The sequence below is a fragment of the Colossoma macropomum genome, unplaced genomic scaffold, assembly GCF_904425465.1.
Source record: "Colossoma macropomum unplaced genomic scaffold, Colossoma_macropomum, whole genome shotgun sequence".
Classification (NCBI taxonomy): domain Eukaryota; kingdom Metazoa; phylum Chordata; class Actinopteri; order Characiformes; family Serrasalmidae; genus Colossoma; species Colossoma macropomum.
Window position 1 is genome coordinate 22,973,946 of NW_023494800.1, and position 19,185 is coordinate 22,993,130.

General features: G+C 39.0%; 2 protein-coding genes across 2 annotated transcripts; both read right to left on the reverse strand.

Moving 5' to 3' along the window:
• Window positions 1-612: 612 nt before the first annotated feature.
• sept4a (septin 4a) lies at window positions 613-10,833 on the reverse strand. Its single transcript, XM_036587869.1, has 13 exons — window positions 10,689-10,833; window positions 10,172-10,179; window positions 8,032-8,346; window positions 7,478-7,574; window positions 7,275-7,361; window positions 5,804-5,927; window positions 5,582-5,716; window positions 5,248-5,365; window positions 5,009-5,110; window positions 3,529-3,625; window positions 3,065-3,227; window positions 2,347-2,440; window positions 613-918 (listed from the first exon to the last, which is right to left on the reverse strand). The coding sequence occupies exons 1-13, from the start codon at window positions 10,744-10,746 to the stop codon at window positions 859-861; spliced, it is 1,458 nt and encodes a 485-aa protein (XP_036443762.1). The 5' UTR covers window positions 10,747-10,833; the 3' UTR covers window positions 613-858.
• A 1,270-nt stretch (window positions 10,834-12,103) lies between these two features.
• Window positions 12,104-18,093, reverse strand: LOC118820574 (septin-5-like). The gene is made up of 11 exons (XM_036588933.1): window positions 18,066-18,093; window positions 17,759-17,838; window positions 17,410-17,673; window positions 17,006-17,102; window positions 16,051-16,137; window positions 15,824-15,947; window positions 14,316-14,450; window positions 13,986-14,103; window positions 13,769-13,870; window positions 12,663-12,759; window positions 12,104-12,370 (listed from the first exon to the last, which is right to left on the reverse strand). The coding sequence occupies exons 1-11, from the start codon at window positions 18,091-18,093 to the stop codon at window positions 12,204-12,206; spliced, it is 1,299 nt and encodes a 432-aa protein (XP_036444826.1). The 3' UTR covers window positions 12,104-12,203.
• Between the last annotated feature and the right edge of the window lie 1,092 nt (window positions 18,094-19,185).

Sequence of the window (19,185 nt, forward strand, 5' to 3'; positions counted from 1 at the left end):
TTTGTCTACAGCACACGTTAAAAACTTAGATTTAAGGAATAAGATTATATAAACTGAACCCTTGGATGTCATGAGTTATAACTTTTGTTTTGCTATACTGTTCAATTACACCTTTATCTAAAAAGTGAGATATACACACACACACACACAAACCACTCATCCTTCTGGGTTACAGGGGGAGCTGGCGCCTATCCCAGCAGTCATTGGTTGGAAGGTAGGATACACCCTGGACAGGTCGCTGGTCCATCACATGGCAGACGGACAGACATATACATTCACACCTAGGGGCAATTTAGCATGTCCGACTGGCCTGACAGCACAGAAAGGACCCTGGTCTCCCGGCCGTGAATTGAATCCAGGCCCTTCGTGCTGTGAGGCGACAGCGCTACACACTGCACTGTGAGGTAAGCAATGAATTACATTTGACTTGCATTCTGTATTGACAGCTTTGAGTCTGCACTTCTCACTTGTTTTCGTTTGTTTTAATGTCAAGCAATGACACATTCAGAAATGAGAAGGATGTGCTTTTCTTTCACAAAACAAGACTGTACAACAACGTCTGATTAAAATCAAAATAAATTATAATAAGATATCTCTTAAGAATCTGCACTTTGGACAGAATTTCTCAACTAGTTTCAATGAGCTACTAGTGAGGAATTATTCACATTATATTACACCATGCTTTTATTTAACACCAATAACTGTGACTTGTAAGGGTTAAGTAAACCCCGTGGTAAGGGTTAAGTGATCTGTCCTGCAGGGTCATTCCTGCAAGCTAACTGTCTGGCCTTTCCACTCAGATAATCAGAAAGGACTTCACTGGAATAACCTGAAAGATTTCACAGCCTACGTTCATTTTCAGTGCCCATGCCGCATCTGCTCTTGGATCCTCTGCAGCACCTCTTGCATCCTTCGCAGCTGCAGGAAAAATGAACACAAAACCCAAATCACATTCAGTAAAAGAACTGATCGAATAATACAGCACCATTGACGTTTTAATGCAGGGCATTAATTTTTTTAATCAGATTTATTTATTCACCCTCCAAACACACATACACCAGACATGCATCTTTATATGTTGATTGGCTGTATTTATTAAAAACATGCTGATCGGTGGCTGTATCAGATGTATTTGAACCACATACTGGTAGCACCTGAGAGTGGTGCTCAAACAAAAAGCTTGAAAAGAAAGGAAGTACCTCACAAGAGCAGACTTTTTTTTTAAATCTTAAAATAATAGGATTTTTAGTTCACTATCTGTGGCAGTGTACATTTGAAACCCTGACCTTCACGCAGTAATGGAGAGATGATGAATGGTACTGCAGAAGGTCGCTGACGGGCGGTGGTGGCATTTGCACCTTCATTAAAAACAAACATTTGGAGTTTTTGTACGCAGTCTGATGTTTGGAGTGTGGTAACGTTAAGCATTGATTTTGCTGGTTGTTGGCCATGTGACTTCCTCTTACCATGCTTATTAAATCTGCTGTAATCTATCCACATCAGTCAGGATGGAACTCAGTTGTACTGTGTTGAGCTAGACTGATTTTATAGACCTTAAATACACCTACAGGGCCCACAAACAGAAGTGCCCCATCTACCACCTATAAACGTTTTTTTTTACTTTGTGCTGAACATGTTTGTATTCCAAAAAAACAATAGAAAGATTTCAATTTCTAGCTCATTTTTCTTTAGACTCATTTTCTGAATTACCTACATTTTGCTATTTAAACATTAAGGATTACATTTACAGATCAATTCAGTTAAAACCTTTAGAGTACACTACTTGTCCAAAGGTATCCATACACCTCTAATTAGTGAATTCAACTACTTTAAGGTGCTCCTATTGCTGCTAATAGAATGGGACGCTCTAGAGCAGCCACACATGAGCCTAAGCTCACTATTCCAAAAGAAAAGTGTCAGTTAGAGGGATATTAAGACCCTCAACACTGGGCTGTGGAACAGAGGAACTGCATTCTCTGGAGTGATGGAGCTCCATGCAATGCCTTTGGGATGAGTTAGAGTGATGTGTGTGATCCAGAACTGATCACCCAACATCAGTAACTGACCTCACTGATGCTCTTGTGGCTGAATGTAATCAAATCATTACAGCAATGTTCCAACATCTAATATAAAACCTTCCCAGAACAGCAGAGGCTGTTAGTGCAACAAAGACAGACAATCTCCCTATTAATACCCTTAATTCCAGAAGAAATGTTGTCTGAGCAGGTATATAGTGTATCATGGTAATGGTCAGTGGGAGTGGCTCTATGTCAGATTTTCCATGGAAGCCCCCTGGAGCTAATCAACAGCCCTAATGACTTAATTAAGCCAATTATACTTTCTTACCTCCTCATCTTTCTCCCAAATGAGGCGCTCTGTTTCACTGTCCACCGGCACCAGAGGTAAGTCTGAGGCGCTCTCTCTCAGATGGTTACACAGACTGCCACAAGTGGAGAGACAGAAACATGGACCATAATGTGAATACATGTGATCCTCAGCCAAATAAACACATTTAACTTTGCAAGAATAAGGTAGCATTGTAAAGTCTTAAAGGGCCCCACATCCTTTACCTTATATTATATTTTTGACACTTAAATATTATGTGTATGACGGTGTGTGTGAGAGAGTATGAAAGTGTGTGTGAGAGTATTATAGTGTGCGATAGAGTATGACATTGTATGAGAGTATCGTAGTGTGTGTGTGAGTATCATAGTGCGTGTGATAGAGTGTGTGAGAGTATCAAAGTGTGTTAGACGGTTGATAGCGAGTGTGAGAGAGTATGACTGTGTGTGAGAGGTCTGATAGCGTGTGTGAGAGAGTATGATGGTGTGAGTCAAGTCTGAACATTGTTCTAAAGGGTCTCTCAAATGGAAGTATCTGAGCAGTGGTAAAGTTCTGGGTGGGTCTTTCTAGAAGGCAAAGGGAGACATCACAACTGACCAAAAACCTCTACATTCAGGCTAACCTTCTTGCAGTTTAGCTCTAAACCAGAAGAAACCCAACTGATCTGGCTAATCACTCTTCAGGATGAGTGTAGGTGACCACATGTTTCTGGGTTGCTGACCTGCGTTTTCGCTCTCTGACCACCATGCGGGTCATGTTCTGGATGCACTGAGCCCGGTAGTTCTCGTAATGCGTTTCTCGCGTCACGTCCTTCAGGTCCTGCATGTGTGTGCGCACCAGCATGTTCCTCAGCTTCAGGAAGTCCGAGTGGGCAGGGTTCTCCACTAAAACAGCAGTAAATTCACATCACTGTTACATAGTGCACATTAGATGGGCCATTACACAATAAAATGAGTGCATGATTAAATCGTGTCTGATTCAGCAGGCATTAAACACAGTCTGGCAAGATGATGCGGTCTAGTATTATTTCAATTCAGGGAAGTGTCCCACTTTCATTCTGAGAAACCTTGGGCAAATATTCTGTTAACCAATGCATGTTAGAGACAGAAAAAGCGCCATGAGTCATGTAATACCATTAAAGAAGCACTGAAGAAAATGCACAGAGAGCATAATGGGTCTGAGTACCTTCCACCACACCCCAGGGATACATGCGGCCCCGGAACCTCCTGCCTTTGCTTTCGACAAGAATATTGCTGCCCACCACAGCAAAGGGAATACTGTCCTTTGGAGAGGAGAGCACACAATATTCAAACCAAAAAGGCTCCAAAAAACACTCTGAACAAATATGATGGTTTATTTTAGGTTGCTAAAGTAATGACAAAAAAAGCCATTCAGACTATTTCACCATTGTGGCAGAGAGCTTGCGTTTGCTCAGTGTAGACTAAAGAAATACTTGTGTTTTACAATCTAATCTCTGTCTGTCTCGTCTGTCGCATATAGTTGATTACCACAAACAGTAATTATGATTTTCTCTGTACAATAACTACAAACCTGCTGACTTGAAGTCCACTTATAATGGCGTGGGAGGAGTTTTCAGAGGCTCCACCTTACTGCTGCAGATACTGTTAAAAAACTTAGGGAATGTAAGAATAACCGAAAAATAGAGCATTTGTCTGAACCTGATGGAACCTGACTACTCACATGGAGTCAGTTTCAGTCTCACTTTTAACAGATTTTACCCTGCGTTTCCCCCACTCTACAGTTTTTGAACTGGCACCCATTCAAATTGTTGGGAGAATTTAGTACAAAATTTTGTTTGCTTGCAAAAAAAAAAGGAATTAAACAACAAAATCAATTCACCTGAGTACATTTCAGTTCAGCCAGAAGGTTGTTTGTGATGAATCCTGCTAACTCAACATCACAGTGCAAGAACACTGCATTATGGAAAGTTTATCCAGACTAAAAACATCTGAGATGTAAATTTGTTAACGAAGAATTTAAATGTAATTTTGGACACTATGATTATTTAATCATATATTAATTTTGGTGAGACTGATGATTTTTGGCTATGCATCTACCTGGTGGAATAGCTAGAAATGTCAGGTTTTGTTCAGCAGCTTGGGGTTTATTTTGAGTTTCAGACTTGATGATGTGGGTCAGGTCGGACTGGGCTTGGACAAAAATTTATTGCTATATTCGGGCTGGGACCCGAAAAATCTCAGGCCCAATTAAAGCTCTAACCACAATTGCAAAAGGTTGTTCCTAAATTCACTGAACACTATTCCAGTGTTCAGGAATTCATGATAAAACGTCATAAGAACAGCTTTGGTAAGACATTCTCTCACGTCTGTCTCACCGTATAACCTGTATTTTTGAAAGTGTAACAGCTATTTCAAATGTGTGTTATATAGTCACACATTTGAAAGGTTTATTCATGGAATTCAGCAGCTGCCCAATCGCTTCTGCTATAGCTGAGTTTCGAGTCAACAGGATTTCTCTTCTCTCCCATGTCCAGAAAAACATGTTTAATGTATTGTCTATGGTAATCAACTGTATTTTACAGATGTGGCAGATAAAGATTAAGCAGAAAATTGTTATCCTATAAAAAGACTGGTTTTAGCTGACAGCATCTAAAAGTTTAATGGATTCATTTTAAATTGCTTACTTTGAGCTCTTGGTCCTGGAGTCTGAATTCTTCATCCTCGTCTGAGTCACACTCAGGAAACTGATAGATTTTGATCCCAAATGTCTCGATCTCCTCTCGAATCTACAAGGAGACAAACATGTAAGGACTCTCATCATGTGTTCACAGAGCCATAAACTCACACTTTATTGTGACATATGCATCAAATGTTGAAAACGCATAATATATAATACATAATGTACAATTTAACTAAAAAACACCTTTATTTTCTTCCGGGTCAGTTCCCTTGGTGTGAGGCAGTCTGCTTTAGCCAGCACAGGCACAATGTTGACCTTCTCATGTAGCGCCTTCATAAACTCCACATCAACAGGTCTAAGACTGAAGAGTGAAGGAATTTATAGTTGTGTAATGTGTTTAGAGCTGTGTTGTACATTATTATATGCAGTATTATATATAATACAATACAATACAGTATCTTACAAGAGACAGTAAGATATAGGTAATGTATTCAGTACTACACCAATTGCTACTTAATAATACATGAACGATGAAAACCTCCTTGTCTATAAACACATTATTTGCACTTTGTCTTACCCGTGGCCATAAGGTGAGATGAAGTAGAGGCAGCAGTGCACTCGGTTGTCCTGAATGTTCTTACGGTTTAAGCCACTTTCATCCCTGAAGTACTGCTCAAACTGCTGGTCAATATAATCCACTACTGCCCTCCAGCTATCACAAATATACATAAGAACTATGGTTAGGATCTGCCAGATGAGTCTTCCACCTAGTGTTTCTCTTATTTAAACATTTCATCACCTCTCTGTGTTGTTGACCGCATCTCCAAACCCTGGTGTGTCCACAATGGTGAGCTTGAGTTTGACTCCCTTCTCCTCAATGCCAATCGTATGTTTGGTGATCTCCACTGTCTGGGTGATCCTCTCTAAGTGCAGAGTAAATAAAGCAAATGTTTGCACTGCCTTCATGTAGTAACTACAGATTTTACAATAAGTATATCTGATCACTTTGCAAAGTGTGTATCCTATACACAATAACTTACAAATTACTGACATGATGAAAGCTATGTTACTAAACTGGGACTATAAATCTCAGACCTCACAACAATTCAACTTGATTATGATTCTTTAGTGAAACAACACAATACATTACAAAATCACAAGAATTCCTACAATCCGATTTGATTATCTTGCCATTAAAAACTGACTTAATATATCAATGTGACGTGATGTAGTATGTAAACACTGTTAAAATTTTGAAACATAGGACTCATTCCAGAGGCCATACAGCCTACAGCCTTTTGCAAATATTTGAATGCCTCTGGTCAGGCCACATTGTTTTTCCAAATGTGTTAAATTCAGTAAATAAACAGTAATTGTGCATTAAAATGTGCAGAAGTGTGTTCTCTGTAGAGGATGTGTTAACTTATTTTCTCTCTAACAAAACATGTAATTTGACCAGGGATGACCAAACTTTTACACACGACTGTATACAAGGAAATTAAGCAGCCCATTTTGAATTTGTTAGCCATGTCTCAAAGTCAAGGCTGGGTTTCTGCTTGGTTTTCTCAGTTTTCTTAGTCTGATACACAGTAGCTGCTTTACTTGCCCAACAACAGCATGATACGTTTTTAAATGTTATGGTTAAAAACATTAAATCAAAATGTACATTTCATAGTATTACTTTACAAACAAAAGCTGCAGCATCTCGCTACTTGATTTCTCAGAAACAAAGGGCGCCTTTCTGAGCTGCATTTAAGGGATGTTACAGAAAGGGAGAGACTTCAGTGATGTAGCAACTGAGAAATCCTTGGCTTTGAAATACAGCTATTGTTTCTTTGATGTCACAGAAACCAACACATTTACATCTATCCACCCATCCAAACTACATTTGCCTTTGAAAGAAACAGATACTTCAAATCAAGGATGTCCAATCTTATCTGCAAAGGTCTAGTGTGGCTGCAGGTTTTCATTCCAAATGAGCTGAAGTACACCTGATTTTATTTGTTTAATCAGTTGGTCTCAGTCTTCAAACAACTGATCATGTGCGCTCCTGCTCTGTTGAAATGAAAACCTGCAGCCACACTAGCCCTTTGCGGATAAGATTGGACACACCTACTTTAAATGCTATTTTAATTGATTATAATCAATTCTAAACATATAAAAGTGTAAATGTTATTTCAATTAACTGTTTAATATGCCTGCACTAAACTGTCAGGGAAATGCTTGCATTTTATTTCAGTATCTTTACAAATGAGACCTTTCTGACTTACCCTCAGCATTCAACACTTTCCTGTCCTTGTAGAGGTCTGTCAGGAAGAGGCTGTTGATCAGTGTGGATTTTCCTAAACCAGACTCCCCTGGTGTCACAAAGAAATATCAGATTTAGAGCAACTGCATGCATATTTTAATACAATAACTTTTAGCTGTGACCCTGTTTAGACTTAGCATCAGCTGTAAGGTACATCAAACTTACCAGCTACCATAAGTGTAAAGGCAAAGCCCTTCTTCACTGATTTTCTGTGTACTTGGTTAGGCAGTGTTGCAAAGCCCACGTATTCCTTATCTTGATCCTGAAAATAATTCCACAGTGACAGACATATGAGAATGAGAATGACCCCTTACACATAGCATGACTTCAATTTTTATTATAAACCATCAGAATATGATCGCACAACTGAATCAGCATATAAATCACTGATCTTGAACTACAACATAAATTTAACTCCTTAAACTTTAAGCACCTACTGCAGATCCAGGCTTCCTTTCTATACTCTTATAACTACATACCTTAGATAACAGTTTCACAGCAGTTACTGAATAATTCCTTGTATTTACTGGATATTATAAAACAGATAAGATGATCTGATTGGCTGAGCCATTATATCCACATATGACTGCACAAAGCATTGAAGTCTGTATCAATGACCCACATTATTAAAAAAAACCATTATGCTTAATGTTATTAAGGCTTATATTAAAAGCCTTGAGTTTAATGGGTTCAAATCTTGTGACTCTGAAACATCATACCTCAATGGAGTCATAGGGATCGAATCTGCTCCAGGGGCTTTTGGATCGTGATGGACTCAGTGGAGACTCCAGTGAGCTGGTGGAGCTGAGTTGGCAGCGGCGCAGCAGCTCTGGCTCTGAGCCCAGCAGATTCCTTCCTCCTGCACGCATGAAGGTGGGTGTCCCAGGAGTGTGGGGACGAGCGCTGCTGTCTGGTTCCCTGTCCATGAGGGGCGTCTCCCGGCCAGGGAATGTATGGCCCGCCCTGGGGGGCAGATCTCTCATGGTATAGCCCAGCTCTACATCCACGGGATCCTCTATAGCTAAACTGGTCAACTGAAGTATGGAGCAGATAAAATAAGTGGAATACAAGCCGCATCATTCAGCTTTATGCCTTTAGAGACAATTTAGTGGAACATATAAGCAGCCCACACCATTTCACCCTTAAACAAAACTGTAACAAAGCTTTGAAACTTCACTGTGCTTTTTTCCATGTTTTTTACTTTTGCATTGCACATAAAGTGGCAAAAGAACTATGAGATAATTGATCAACTGCAGTCACTTTCAAGTGAGACTAAATGGGAATTCTACCCTTTTCTAAAATGACTGCATGATTAAATAGTTAAGATGTAAACAAAGTTGTTCAGAGAAGTGAAGTGCTGTTCTAGAGAAACTGGCCTAAGTGAGAACTGTACACATGTAAGTCCACTACAAGAACCAAGCAGCCAATTGTCCAATTACATTTGGTCCTCTAAAGTGGCAGGACTATGTATATAAATGGCTGTAACAATTGTATGTTTCACACCATATGGACACAACCATGGATATTAAGGCTGACTGAAATACTCATCTGTGGCTGCATGATTTGTTAGCCCCCGTTACCCCATCCATCAACGGAAAAGGACCACCACAGGGCCACTGCGGACCAGATATTATTTGGTTGGTGGATTCAGCACAGCAGTGATGCTGATATGGTTGTGACGTGGCAGTATGTGTTGTGCTGGGTGACCTTGTTGTAGATATTACAAATGTTAGACATGCACCATTTGTGTCAGTCATCCTCTAGCCTTTCATAGGTAGTCAGTTGCTGACCACAGGACCAATGTTGGCTGGATGTTCTTGGTTGGTGGACTTTTTTAGACCCAGCAGTGACACTGAAGTGTGTAAAAAACTGAGCCTGCTCTGTCTGATACACAAACATGCCAGAACCATGCCAAATAATATCTAGTCAGCAGTGGTCCTATGGTGATCCCTTTCCACCGATGGAGAGAGTAAAGGGGTCCTACGGTGATCCCTAAATTGTGCAACAACAGATTAGATACAGTCAGCAAATGTAAACCTACAAACTGTGCCTATATGGCAGGTGTTTCTGACAAAATTGCCAATGAGTATGAATATTCACGTGCTATTTTTGTTACTTTCTACAGAATCTGTATATAGCAGATTAAATGGTTAATGTGTCAACAAAGTCATTCAGAGTGGTTTGATGCAAAATGCTCAGTTCTAGAGAAACTTACAGAGTCGGAACTGTTCATAGTGGTGGTAATAGGAACCAGATGTCTGAAACATTTAATACCTTTTTAACCTCTTTCACAGAAAGTTATTACATGAAATTATTACAAATATGTCGACTGATGCCAGTGACTCTGTTTTACGACAGTTTTGAGAACGTTCTGACATGAAACATACAGGTTTTAAGGTTTTGACATAATTTTTTTTATCCATGCTTGATGGAGAGGTGCAGGGTGTTGCAATGCAAAACAGTACCCAAAGAAAATGCATTAGCTTCAGATTACCGCCACAGTTGTAAAGAGCAACAGAGTTAGTTAAGTTTCTCTACAATGCATCGTTCATTTTACATACAAACTACTCTTAGACTTTACTTATTTAGTGATTGTATAATGGAGAAATTTGAAACATTAGTGGGGTTCCCCTTTAAGTGCAACATGTTACCACTCTTAATGCTGTAAGCAACGTGATCCTGTGTTGAACCTGTCACTTCTTATTAGTCAGCACCCACTACAGCCTGATTAACGCCTCACACTAATGCTCTGATCTGCAGTAAGACCTCGCAGAGGTGGGGGTGGTGCTCATATCTACCACAAAAACAGAGAATATGCACGTTTCCACTTTTCTAGTTTACAGTTTACTATGTCCATACCTCGGGATCTTGTTCGCGTGCATTGGCAAGCATGTAAAGAACGGACAAAAAGACCAATCAACCGTTAGAAATATTAGGCTGCGTCTCAAATGGCTCCCTACTCCCTACACAGTGCACTCCGGGACTCATGGAAATTTGGCTTATTCACTCGAACAGTAAATGTCCAGTAGGGAACTGAAATCCTGCAGGGATACGAGGAACCAACTTGCTCATTATTGGACATATTATACTCTGTGTATGTATTAGTTTAAGACCTACGTAGGGCACTTCGTACAGTGTAGGAAGCCATTTGAGATTCAGCCCCAGTCTCATTTCAGACGACAGAAACCGTGTGTACCTGTGTAAACCCTGATTCAGCCTTACTGTTACAGCACTACACATTCATTTAAACCACTTTCAGTTATTTACTATTTTTTCAGCCTAACACTTTTGCTAGACTGTCTGCGCATGTTCGTTCGTGAATCAGCGTTAATTTACCAAACGTAACTGCAGTAATGAACAAACGAATTATCCTCACCACGCTGTTTGAACATGGCGTTGACGAAGCGGTTGGTGGTCGACGTCGGATGATCCATATTTCTGAAGTTTACATTAAAATATCCTGGCCAGAATCGGATGTCCTCCTCGTCTTCGCGTTTGTCCAAGTCTCTCTTCTTTGAGGCGCTCGCTCTATCCGCGCTGGTACACAACAGGATTAAAGCCTCCTCTCGTGTCTGGTGTTCGCTTTTACTCTCAACTTTCCGAGTTTCTGGAGTTCCTTCTGAAATACGAGCTTGGAAAAACTGCCAGGAGCTGCAACTAGAGCACAGTAAACGCTCAGCTGACTGAGTGATGTAGAGCACGAATCTTAGTTTAGTAGGCTATTAGTGAGCTGGTGCAGGATAACAGCACTCACTGTAGTTCAACTCACTTTAGTTTAAAGCTCCAGTCTATATGTGAATCTCAGAAAAACATACACTGATCAGCAATAACATTAAAACCGCCCCTATTGTTTCTACACTCACTGTCCACTTTATCAGCTCCACTTACAATAGTAGCACTTCACAGTTCTACATTCACAGACTGTAGTCCATCTGTTTCTCTGCATACTTTGTGAGCCCCCTTTCACTCTGTTCTTCAGTGGTCAGGACCTCCACAGATGGTATTATTTGGGTGGTTGATCATTCCCAGTACTGTAGTGCAGCGTTAGTGTGTGTTGTGCTGGTATGAGTGGATCAGACAAAGCAGTGCTGCTGGAGTTTTTAAACACCGTCTCCACTCACTGTCCACTCTATTAGACACTCCTACCTTGTTGGTCTACCTTGTAGATCGGGGTTGTCAAACTCAGCGAGTAAAAGGGCCACTTTTTTCATTTTTAATTAATGTTGTGCTATAACCTGAACTGGCCATTGTTTATTCAAAATATGCAAAAACTTCAACAGTAAAATACAGGCACTTGTAGTAGACCTTAAAATATTACATGAATACTTAAAATATTCAAAGTTTAAATGTCCCCAGGCGCTCTGTCTTTAAAATCTACCTACCTGCTTGAACTAGACACCTGGCGTCCTTCCTTTGCTGAAACTTCATTAAGACTAAGCTGAGCTGACATTAAGTGTTTATAGTGGTTGAACTACAGCTGAAATGCATTTTGGTGATATGACTGGTGTGGAATTGTGCAGAATTGTGTAGAATTGAGGTGTAACCGTCCCATCATCTTGAGCACATTAGGTTGCAGTGCATGCTGGGGACTGTAGTGCAGCACATCGTGAAATACGCTAATATTAATAGAAAATTAAAATACTTCTGCAGCCAGAGAGAATTGTGTGGCGGGCCTTGTGTTTGACACATGGGCTGTAACTATTCACTTGAAGAAAAAATAAAAACAAATATGGGTGTATAAAAGATCTCTGTGGTCCTAGTTTTTTTATTTTTTATTTGTTCCTGTAGTGTTGTCAGTGCCCTGTCCTCCTCCAGTATTGTTTAATTATCACTTTCCTAAAGAGGAAAAACATAGTAAATAAACATTTTCACTGGTCATGGAACAAACTCTTTAATAAGACTTGTTCATTACCTGGTCAGTGCTTTTTCGTCGGCACAAGAACTGCATGCGGTAGTTCTCATACAGAGAATCCTCAGTCATGTCCTTTAGGTCCTGCATGTGTGTTCGCACCAGCATGTTCCTCAGATGCACAAAGTCACAGTGGGCAGGATTCTCCACTTTAGGTGTGTGAGTGTGGGACAGGGGTGTACATAGAGGGAGATGAGAGTAGTATGTCTCAGATTTGTGTCTAAAGTGAATGCTCTTTAGCTAAACTAAACAATAACCACTCAAACAACAATTAACTGTATTGGTAGTTTTACAGAGTGCTTGAACAAATGCCATTAGCGTGAGGAAATGTTTTACTTTATTTTGAACCAATCACACAAGGCAAGGGAGGCTAGTATGTAATGAAGAAGTTAGATACATGTCATAATTATACATGTAAACATGTTATAGAGCAGTACAAACCTTCCACAGCACCCCATGGGTAACAGCGAGCTCGTACTCTCCTGCCTTTGCTCTCCACTGTTGTGTCACTCCCAATTACAGCAAATGGTACACGTGTCTAAAACAGCACAATGATATTTCATTCATTCATATCAAGACCTTGTCCACAAACCAGTTGTATCAATCCCTTAATTTTAGCTTAATTGCTTTGTTTTTAATCATTTGATAATAAACTGAAATAGAAATGGTCCAAACCTACGTGGAGTAAGATCTTGTTATATGTAAATAAGTTCAGATATTTTCCCACTCTATTTAGGAATCATTTACCAGGACTTTTCAGAACCATTTCTGTTACTCCACCACTTCCATTACCTAAGTATACATAAACCATGGTCTACTGATCATTATTTGACATTGTTCCAACATTTAATATTGTATCATGCTATGGAAACCTTTCGGTGAAAAGAAAAATAAATGGGCCGTGGGTCATAAACCAGTTTATTAAGATCAGGAGATATTCTTTGAACGCACAAGGAAAAAACCTAAACAAATATATAGTGATCGAATTATCCTCTTTATTTAGCATTCAAAAACCTGCCATCAGGGCGAGTATTGAAAGTTCCTATGGCTAGGGAAAAATTTTCTTTATTTAATTACCTGTGAGAATTCTTACTTAGTTTAATTAATTCCTCAGGGAATCAATTCTGTATGTGCATTTTATATTTGTGGTGTATTCTGATTACTGCGTGTCTGTACTGTCGTGTATTTTTTCTTTTATATTTGTAATGACAATAATTATTGTTGCTGCATTTATACATATCAATGGTTAATCATATTTCACTTAAACCTTTAATGTGTTTTGTGTATTATGTTTCTATATGCCAATACTAAAGAAAAAACTCAATTTCATGTAAATGAAAAGGACAGTAAAGTATTCTATTCTACTCTACTCATCACAGCTGTTCACAAAACGCACAACTAAAGACATCCTCAGTGTTAAATTCCATTAAATTACTCCTAATGAGCCCTTAATTACAGTTACACACTCAAACTCTTGTAAAGTTCTACAGTATATCAGAACATTCCATGCTGTAAGAAGTTGTCATGTTCAAATCACATATCATCACCTTCAGTTCCAAGTGCTGCTTTTTAAAAAGCTCATCATCATCTGGGTCACATTCTGGGAACTGATAGATCTTGATCCTGTAATCGTTGAGCTCATTCAAAATCTGAAAAGAGAGCAAATAAAATGTACAATCAGTCAACAAACTGCAGGCATAATCGTTGTTGCTTTGTTTTGTCAATAGCTTAGTTTTAAAAATCATATGAGAAAATTGCTCTCACTCTGGTTTTCATATACTGAATCTCAGAGTGGGTGAAGCAGTCTGCTTTAGCCAGCAGAGGCACGATGTTGACCTTTTCATGAAGGGCCTTCATAAACTCCACATCAATTGGTCTGAGGCTGTGACAACAGAGAAACACTGGTTACTCAAAGACCTGATTAATATTAATCCATCATAGATGGTGGCAAAACTGTACTATCAAAACAGTCCGTCTACATGGGGGCACATATTCTGTCATTATATGGCAAGTGATCCCGAACAACAGTTCATAAAAGCTAAACATATAGAATAAAAATGTTTATGAAAGTGTTTTGAACACGAATATGGTTACCCATGGCCATAAGGTGAGATGAAATAGAGGCAGCAGTGCACACGGTTGTCCTGAATGTTCTTGCGGTTCAGACTGACTTCACCCCTGCGGTACTGCTCAAACTGATGGACAATATAATCTACCACAGCTTTACAGCTGAAAGCACAAGCATACCAAAGCCACAGTTACTTTATTTTCCAAGACATTGCTGAAGGAAGGTACGATTTTACAATTAATGGCAAACAAGAACTAGTAGTATATTTCTGTCTGACAAAAAAACAGTGAGAGACTGATGTATGGTACTGTCTAACTGATGAGAGACTAATCCGTGCAGTGCTCTTCCTCCTATCACAAAATCTGATTACGTGGTCAATGGAGACACATTCAAGACCCTTGGACATCCCAGGTGTAAATGGCAATATGTCTTGCTGTCGACTTATAATCAGATCACTTGAGACGGATGCTAATACTAAACGTGAACAGGGCTATAGCAGGCTGGAAGCAAAGTCCAGTACTCAGGATGTTTTCCTTTTTTTCATGGTACCTTTTGCCAAATTTCTCTATGCCTCTATGACTATTTGCAGTACTATGCTAAAGTCAGAGATCACGCTTCATTTATCTTATTTCCAGTCAAAATGGCCATTAAGTACAAGTTATTCACTTTTCAGGAGATAAATTTGAGACGATTAGATACAGGTTAATACACTTGCATAAGAAAAGTAAAAGTCAAAGAAACGTAAGTGAAAAGAGTTCAAAATACAATTGAAAGATACAGAGAACTGCTAACAACCATGCAAGACCTTGCAGACCACCAAACACATGTACATAATTGTTTAAATAAAATAAAAAATACCATCAACCAGTACTATGGGAGTGTACTTTGTACTTTGAACATGTCTCCCGAAAGAACAGAAACAAAGGGTGGACACACTAAACACTACAAATGTGTTGTTATATTTAGTGGTTAAGGTGTGTGCTTTTCTTTTGTGTACAAACAAATTAAAGAAAGGGTTGTGTCTCAGTTTTACATAATATTGTATTTTTAATAGAAAATTACACAGAAGCCTCACCAACTAAATATAACATCATTGACAGGTGTTTCGTGTGTTCATCTTTTTCCTTTATTACTGTTCCAATTAATTTGGGAGACCTGCTTTCAGTTTTGTGAAAGAAATCTGCAGGTATGTTTTTCCACACCTCCAATGTTCAGTCTTAGATGCACTGTCTGCTTCTCACAATCCAAAAAAATTTAAACACACTCATTGATGTTGAGCTCTGCGGTGGTCAGTCCATTGTTTTGAGAACACCAGCAGCACTTGTATTCATTCACTTTGACTGAAAGTCAAATAAATTAAGGACTCTAACTTTTGCACAGTACCGTATGCCACTGTAGTAGCTCAATATTTGGATTTACATAATTTTGCCAGAAACGTGTCCCAAAGAAAAGGAGTTAGGGTTGCTCATTATCTGCTTGTGATGGCCCAGGTACAGGCTAACAGGAAATAATAGTAAAATACTACCTATACTACCTTTTAGTGTTGTCCATAGCATCTCCAAAGCCTGGTGTGTCCACAATGTTGAGCCTTAGCTTAACATCCTTTTCAACAATGTCAACAGTCTTCTTTGTAATTGCTACAGTCTGATATACCTTTTCTGTGTGCAAACAAAACAGATCTAGTTTACAGACTTTCAAAACAGTACTGTAAAACTGCATATAAATATATGCAAAATTACTCACCTCAGAATGCTTACTTACCATGGGCATCATAGAAAGTTCTGTTCTTGTACAGATCTCTGAGGAAGAGGCTGTTGATTAGGGTGGACTTGCCCAAGCCAGACTCACCTAGAGACAACACAGACTTGATGTTCAGCCCTACAGTCTTAGCAAAAAGGACTTTATATTGCTCCAAAAAGAACCATATATAATAGGTTCTCCATTTAACCATGCAAGAAATCATTTAAGCACTGGGTTAAACAGTGGTTCTTTAAGTTGTGATGGTTCAATATATAACCACGGCTGTTATTTATTTCTAAGAATGCCCTTTTTTTTAAAGGCCACAGCTTTATGACTATACATTTTTATATATAGACTACTCAGCTTTGCTTTTGTATTACAACTTACTGAAGTTTACAGTGGATTCACAGAACATGTAAAAAGATGCAATTATCATAATCTCCATTTGTGCTCGCTATGGGTTCCACATGTGAATATGTAAATAATAGTAAGGCCACAACAATACTGAACAGGTAAAAGCATCAATGGTGCTTTTCTTAATGTGGCCACGGTCACTGATGAATTCGGTTACAGCCAGAAGACAACAAATAACAGTATATAGACATATAAAGATACATATAACAGTATATAGTATAAAAGTCCCAGCAGGTATCACAAATACTCCTACACATGAAATACTTCACATAAAGGTTCCAATGGCTTCATTTGTTTTTGTATGAGTAAACAGGTATTATCTATTGCTCACACTCATAGAGTTAACTTCGCAGATTATGTAAATTATAAATATATATTTATTATGTGCTAACACCGTGAATCCTGACAGCAGCAGATCTTTAAACAAAAGTAAATGAAGCTATGTGTTGGCTTTATGCAAAATTGAGGCTGTTCCTTCAGCTAGCTCCACCTTGCTGAAGGCACCATCTTTGCTTGTCCCCCTGCAACACATTTTTCTGAAAAACATATTAATCAGTCTTACCAACAACCATCAGGGTGAACTCAAATCCCTTTTTCATTGATTTTCGCTGTACTTGGTTTGGCAGTGTAGCAAAACCAACATGTTCCCCATCTTGGTCCTGGGAGCAAAACAGAAAGGAGAACACCATACTAAAGATAGAGGCAAACTGACATATCTTACAGGCTTTTTTACCGGTATCGTAAAAGTACAAATAATTAGAAGTAAAACTACACGCCTCAAAATACTCACAGTGCAACCTGGAGGTTAAGCTTCAATTACTAATTTGTTAACTTGCCGTCATTGTGAAAAAAGATCAATTAACTAATCATAACATTATTAATTACACTGTCCATTGTTAAAATCTGACATAATTTCTGTCTTTGAAAAGAGTTCACCCTTGAAGTACACTTTGAGGGTGACGGTACCTCCAAGGAGTTATATGGATCGAAGCATCCAGAGGCACTACGTGAGCGTGAAGGGCATGACAGGGACCTGGTGTCATAATCAGGTGGATCCACCATCTGGACCCACTTATGGAGAGGCAAAGGTACAACAAAATGAAGTGAACTCTTCATGGGCTGGGCATCCGCCTCCCTCTCCTCTGACTGACTGGAAGCGTCAGGAGACTGCTCTCTGAGGACGTTCTCTAGTCCAACCTCACTTGTGTCATCTGTTTGCAAACTGGCACACTGGCAACACAGTACAATGTTTTAGGTGAGACAACCGGTAGACTTGGCAAGTAAAGTGTATGGGTGACTGAACATTAAAACTCACTGAAGATGAACGCCCTATTTCATCATCAGGAGTGGGTGGGAAGAGGGGTGAGACAGAGAAGAACCCAAATGAGCAACTCTCTAATAAGAATAAGAGTAAGAAAGCTTTAATCACACTTTTAAACAACATGCAGTCCCCTTGACGTAATATAAATGTATAAGCAGTATATTTGCAAACTGAATCTGAATTGCCTTCTAGCTGTTATTTCAGCTCTGTCCTCATTGGTAGTGACACCATCCATGCTCAGAATGGAGCTAACTGTTACTCCACTAGCTATGCTAACGCTAAACAGCAATGCTAATGTTACCTTCACGGTCGACTTTCTCAGTCTCCATGCCTAAAGAGTAAAAAAAAACATACTGAATAAACGTCAAGTTTCAAATTAACATAATATCAACACCACCAACTTTAGCTATGAAACTACTAACTTAGCTAGCTAAATTATTTTTTTTTAAAAATACAGTTAGCTAGCTAATAGTTAGCTCTACGTAGCCAATTATAACGGTCAGTTCTCCGGCCGGTAAATTATATATTCTCCTTCTGAGTTAATGTTAATGTATATATATATTCTCCTTCTGAGTTAATGTTAACTTTACACCAAAAATGCCACGAAAACACAAATAATCACTAACGTTAGCTAGCTAACAGCTAGGTTACTCACAGCTGGTATCCATTGCGTTCACGATAGCAAGCTAGCCAGCCTCACTAGTGGGTTCCGTTGGTTCGGGCGTTCTTGGCTTCTCTGACGCGCTCATTTTAAATGATAATAGAAAAACTGAACTTCCGTACAGGGAAATCAGAGATGATTACAAATCAGCTGCATATATAACTGTTAACTGTCTGATCTTTGGACAAGGAAGGATCTGCAGACTCAGGTTTAATGTTTCAAACACGCCTCGTTCATTATATAACAGATCCACCAGCTGTTCAGAAGTTTGAAACACTGTTTTCATCAGTTATGTTGCAGATGCGTGTATAACATGACTCTAATATGATGCTCTTGTACAGGTTTCAAACTCTTAAAAAAGATGGCTCGTCAAGGGTTCTTTAGTAAAGGGAATGGTTCTATTTAGAACTATGTAGAACCGTTTCATGCTTAAAAGGTTCAGGACCAAGACAAAGAACTATTTTAAACATGAAATGGTTAAAATTGGAGACATTTTTGATGACGAACGGTGCTGCACAAGTTTTATGGCATTCAGAACAGACTTAATAAAATGAGCATCCAGACTGTCTCAGAGTGATGACCAAGTCCCACTGATAGCTATTGATATCAATGTAACGTGACAGGAAATTACAATAAATAAACTATTAGTTTATTATGTAAGACATTTTACTATGTAATTACTTCTCATTGTTCTCCTAATACTTTATGCATAAACCATCAGCTTTTGTTTTAGTGTCTAGTTTATAACATCAACAATGTA

Coding starts and splice junctions, on each gene's coding strand:
- sept4a (XM_036587869.1), bottom strand. CDS start 10,746: ATGGATCATCCGACGTCGACCACCAACCGCTTCGTCAACGCCATGTTC. Junction 5,111..5,247: donor TGACCCGGAAGAAAATAAAG/GTGTTTTTTAGT, acceptor GTCTCCTTGTAG/ATTCGAGAGGAGATCGAGAC. Junction 3,626..5,008: donor TCCAGGACCAAGAGCTCAAA/GTAAGCAATTTA, acceptor TCCTCTCCAAAG/GACAGTATTCCCTTTGCTGT.
- LOC118820574 (XM_036588933.1), bottom strand. CDS start 18,093: ATGGAGACTGAGAAAGTCGACCGTGAAG. Junction 16,138..17,005: donor GTTCACCCTGATGGTTGTTG/GTAAGACTGATT, acceptor TGTTGTCTCTAG/GTGAGTCTGGCTTGGGCAAG. Junction 12,760..13,768: donor AGCAGCACTTGGAACTGAAG/GTGATGATATGT, acceptor GTGCTGTTTTAG/ACACGTGTACCATTTGCTGT.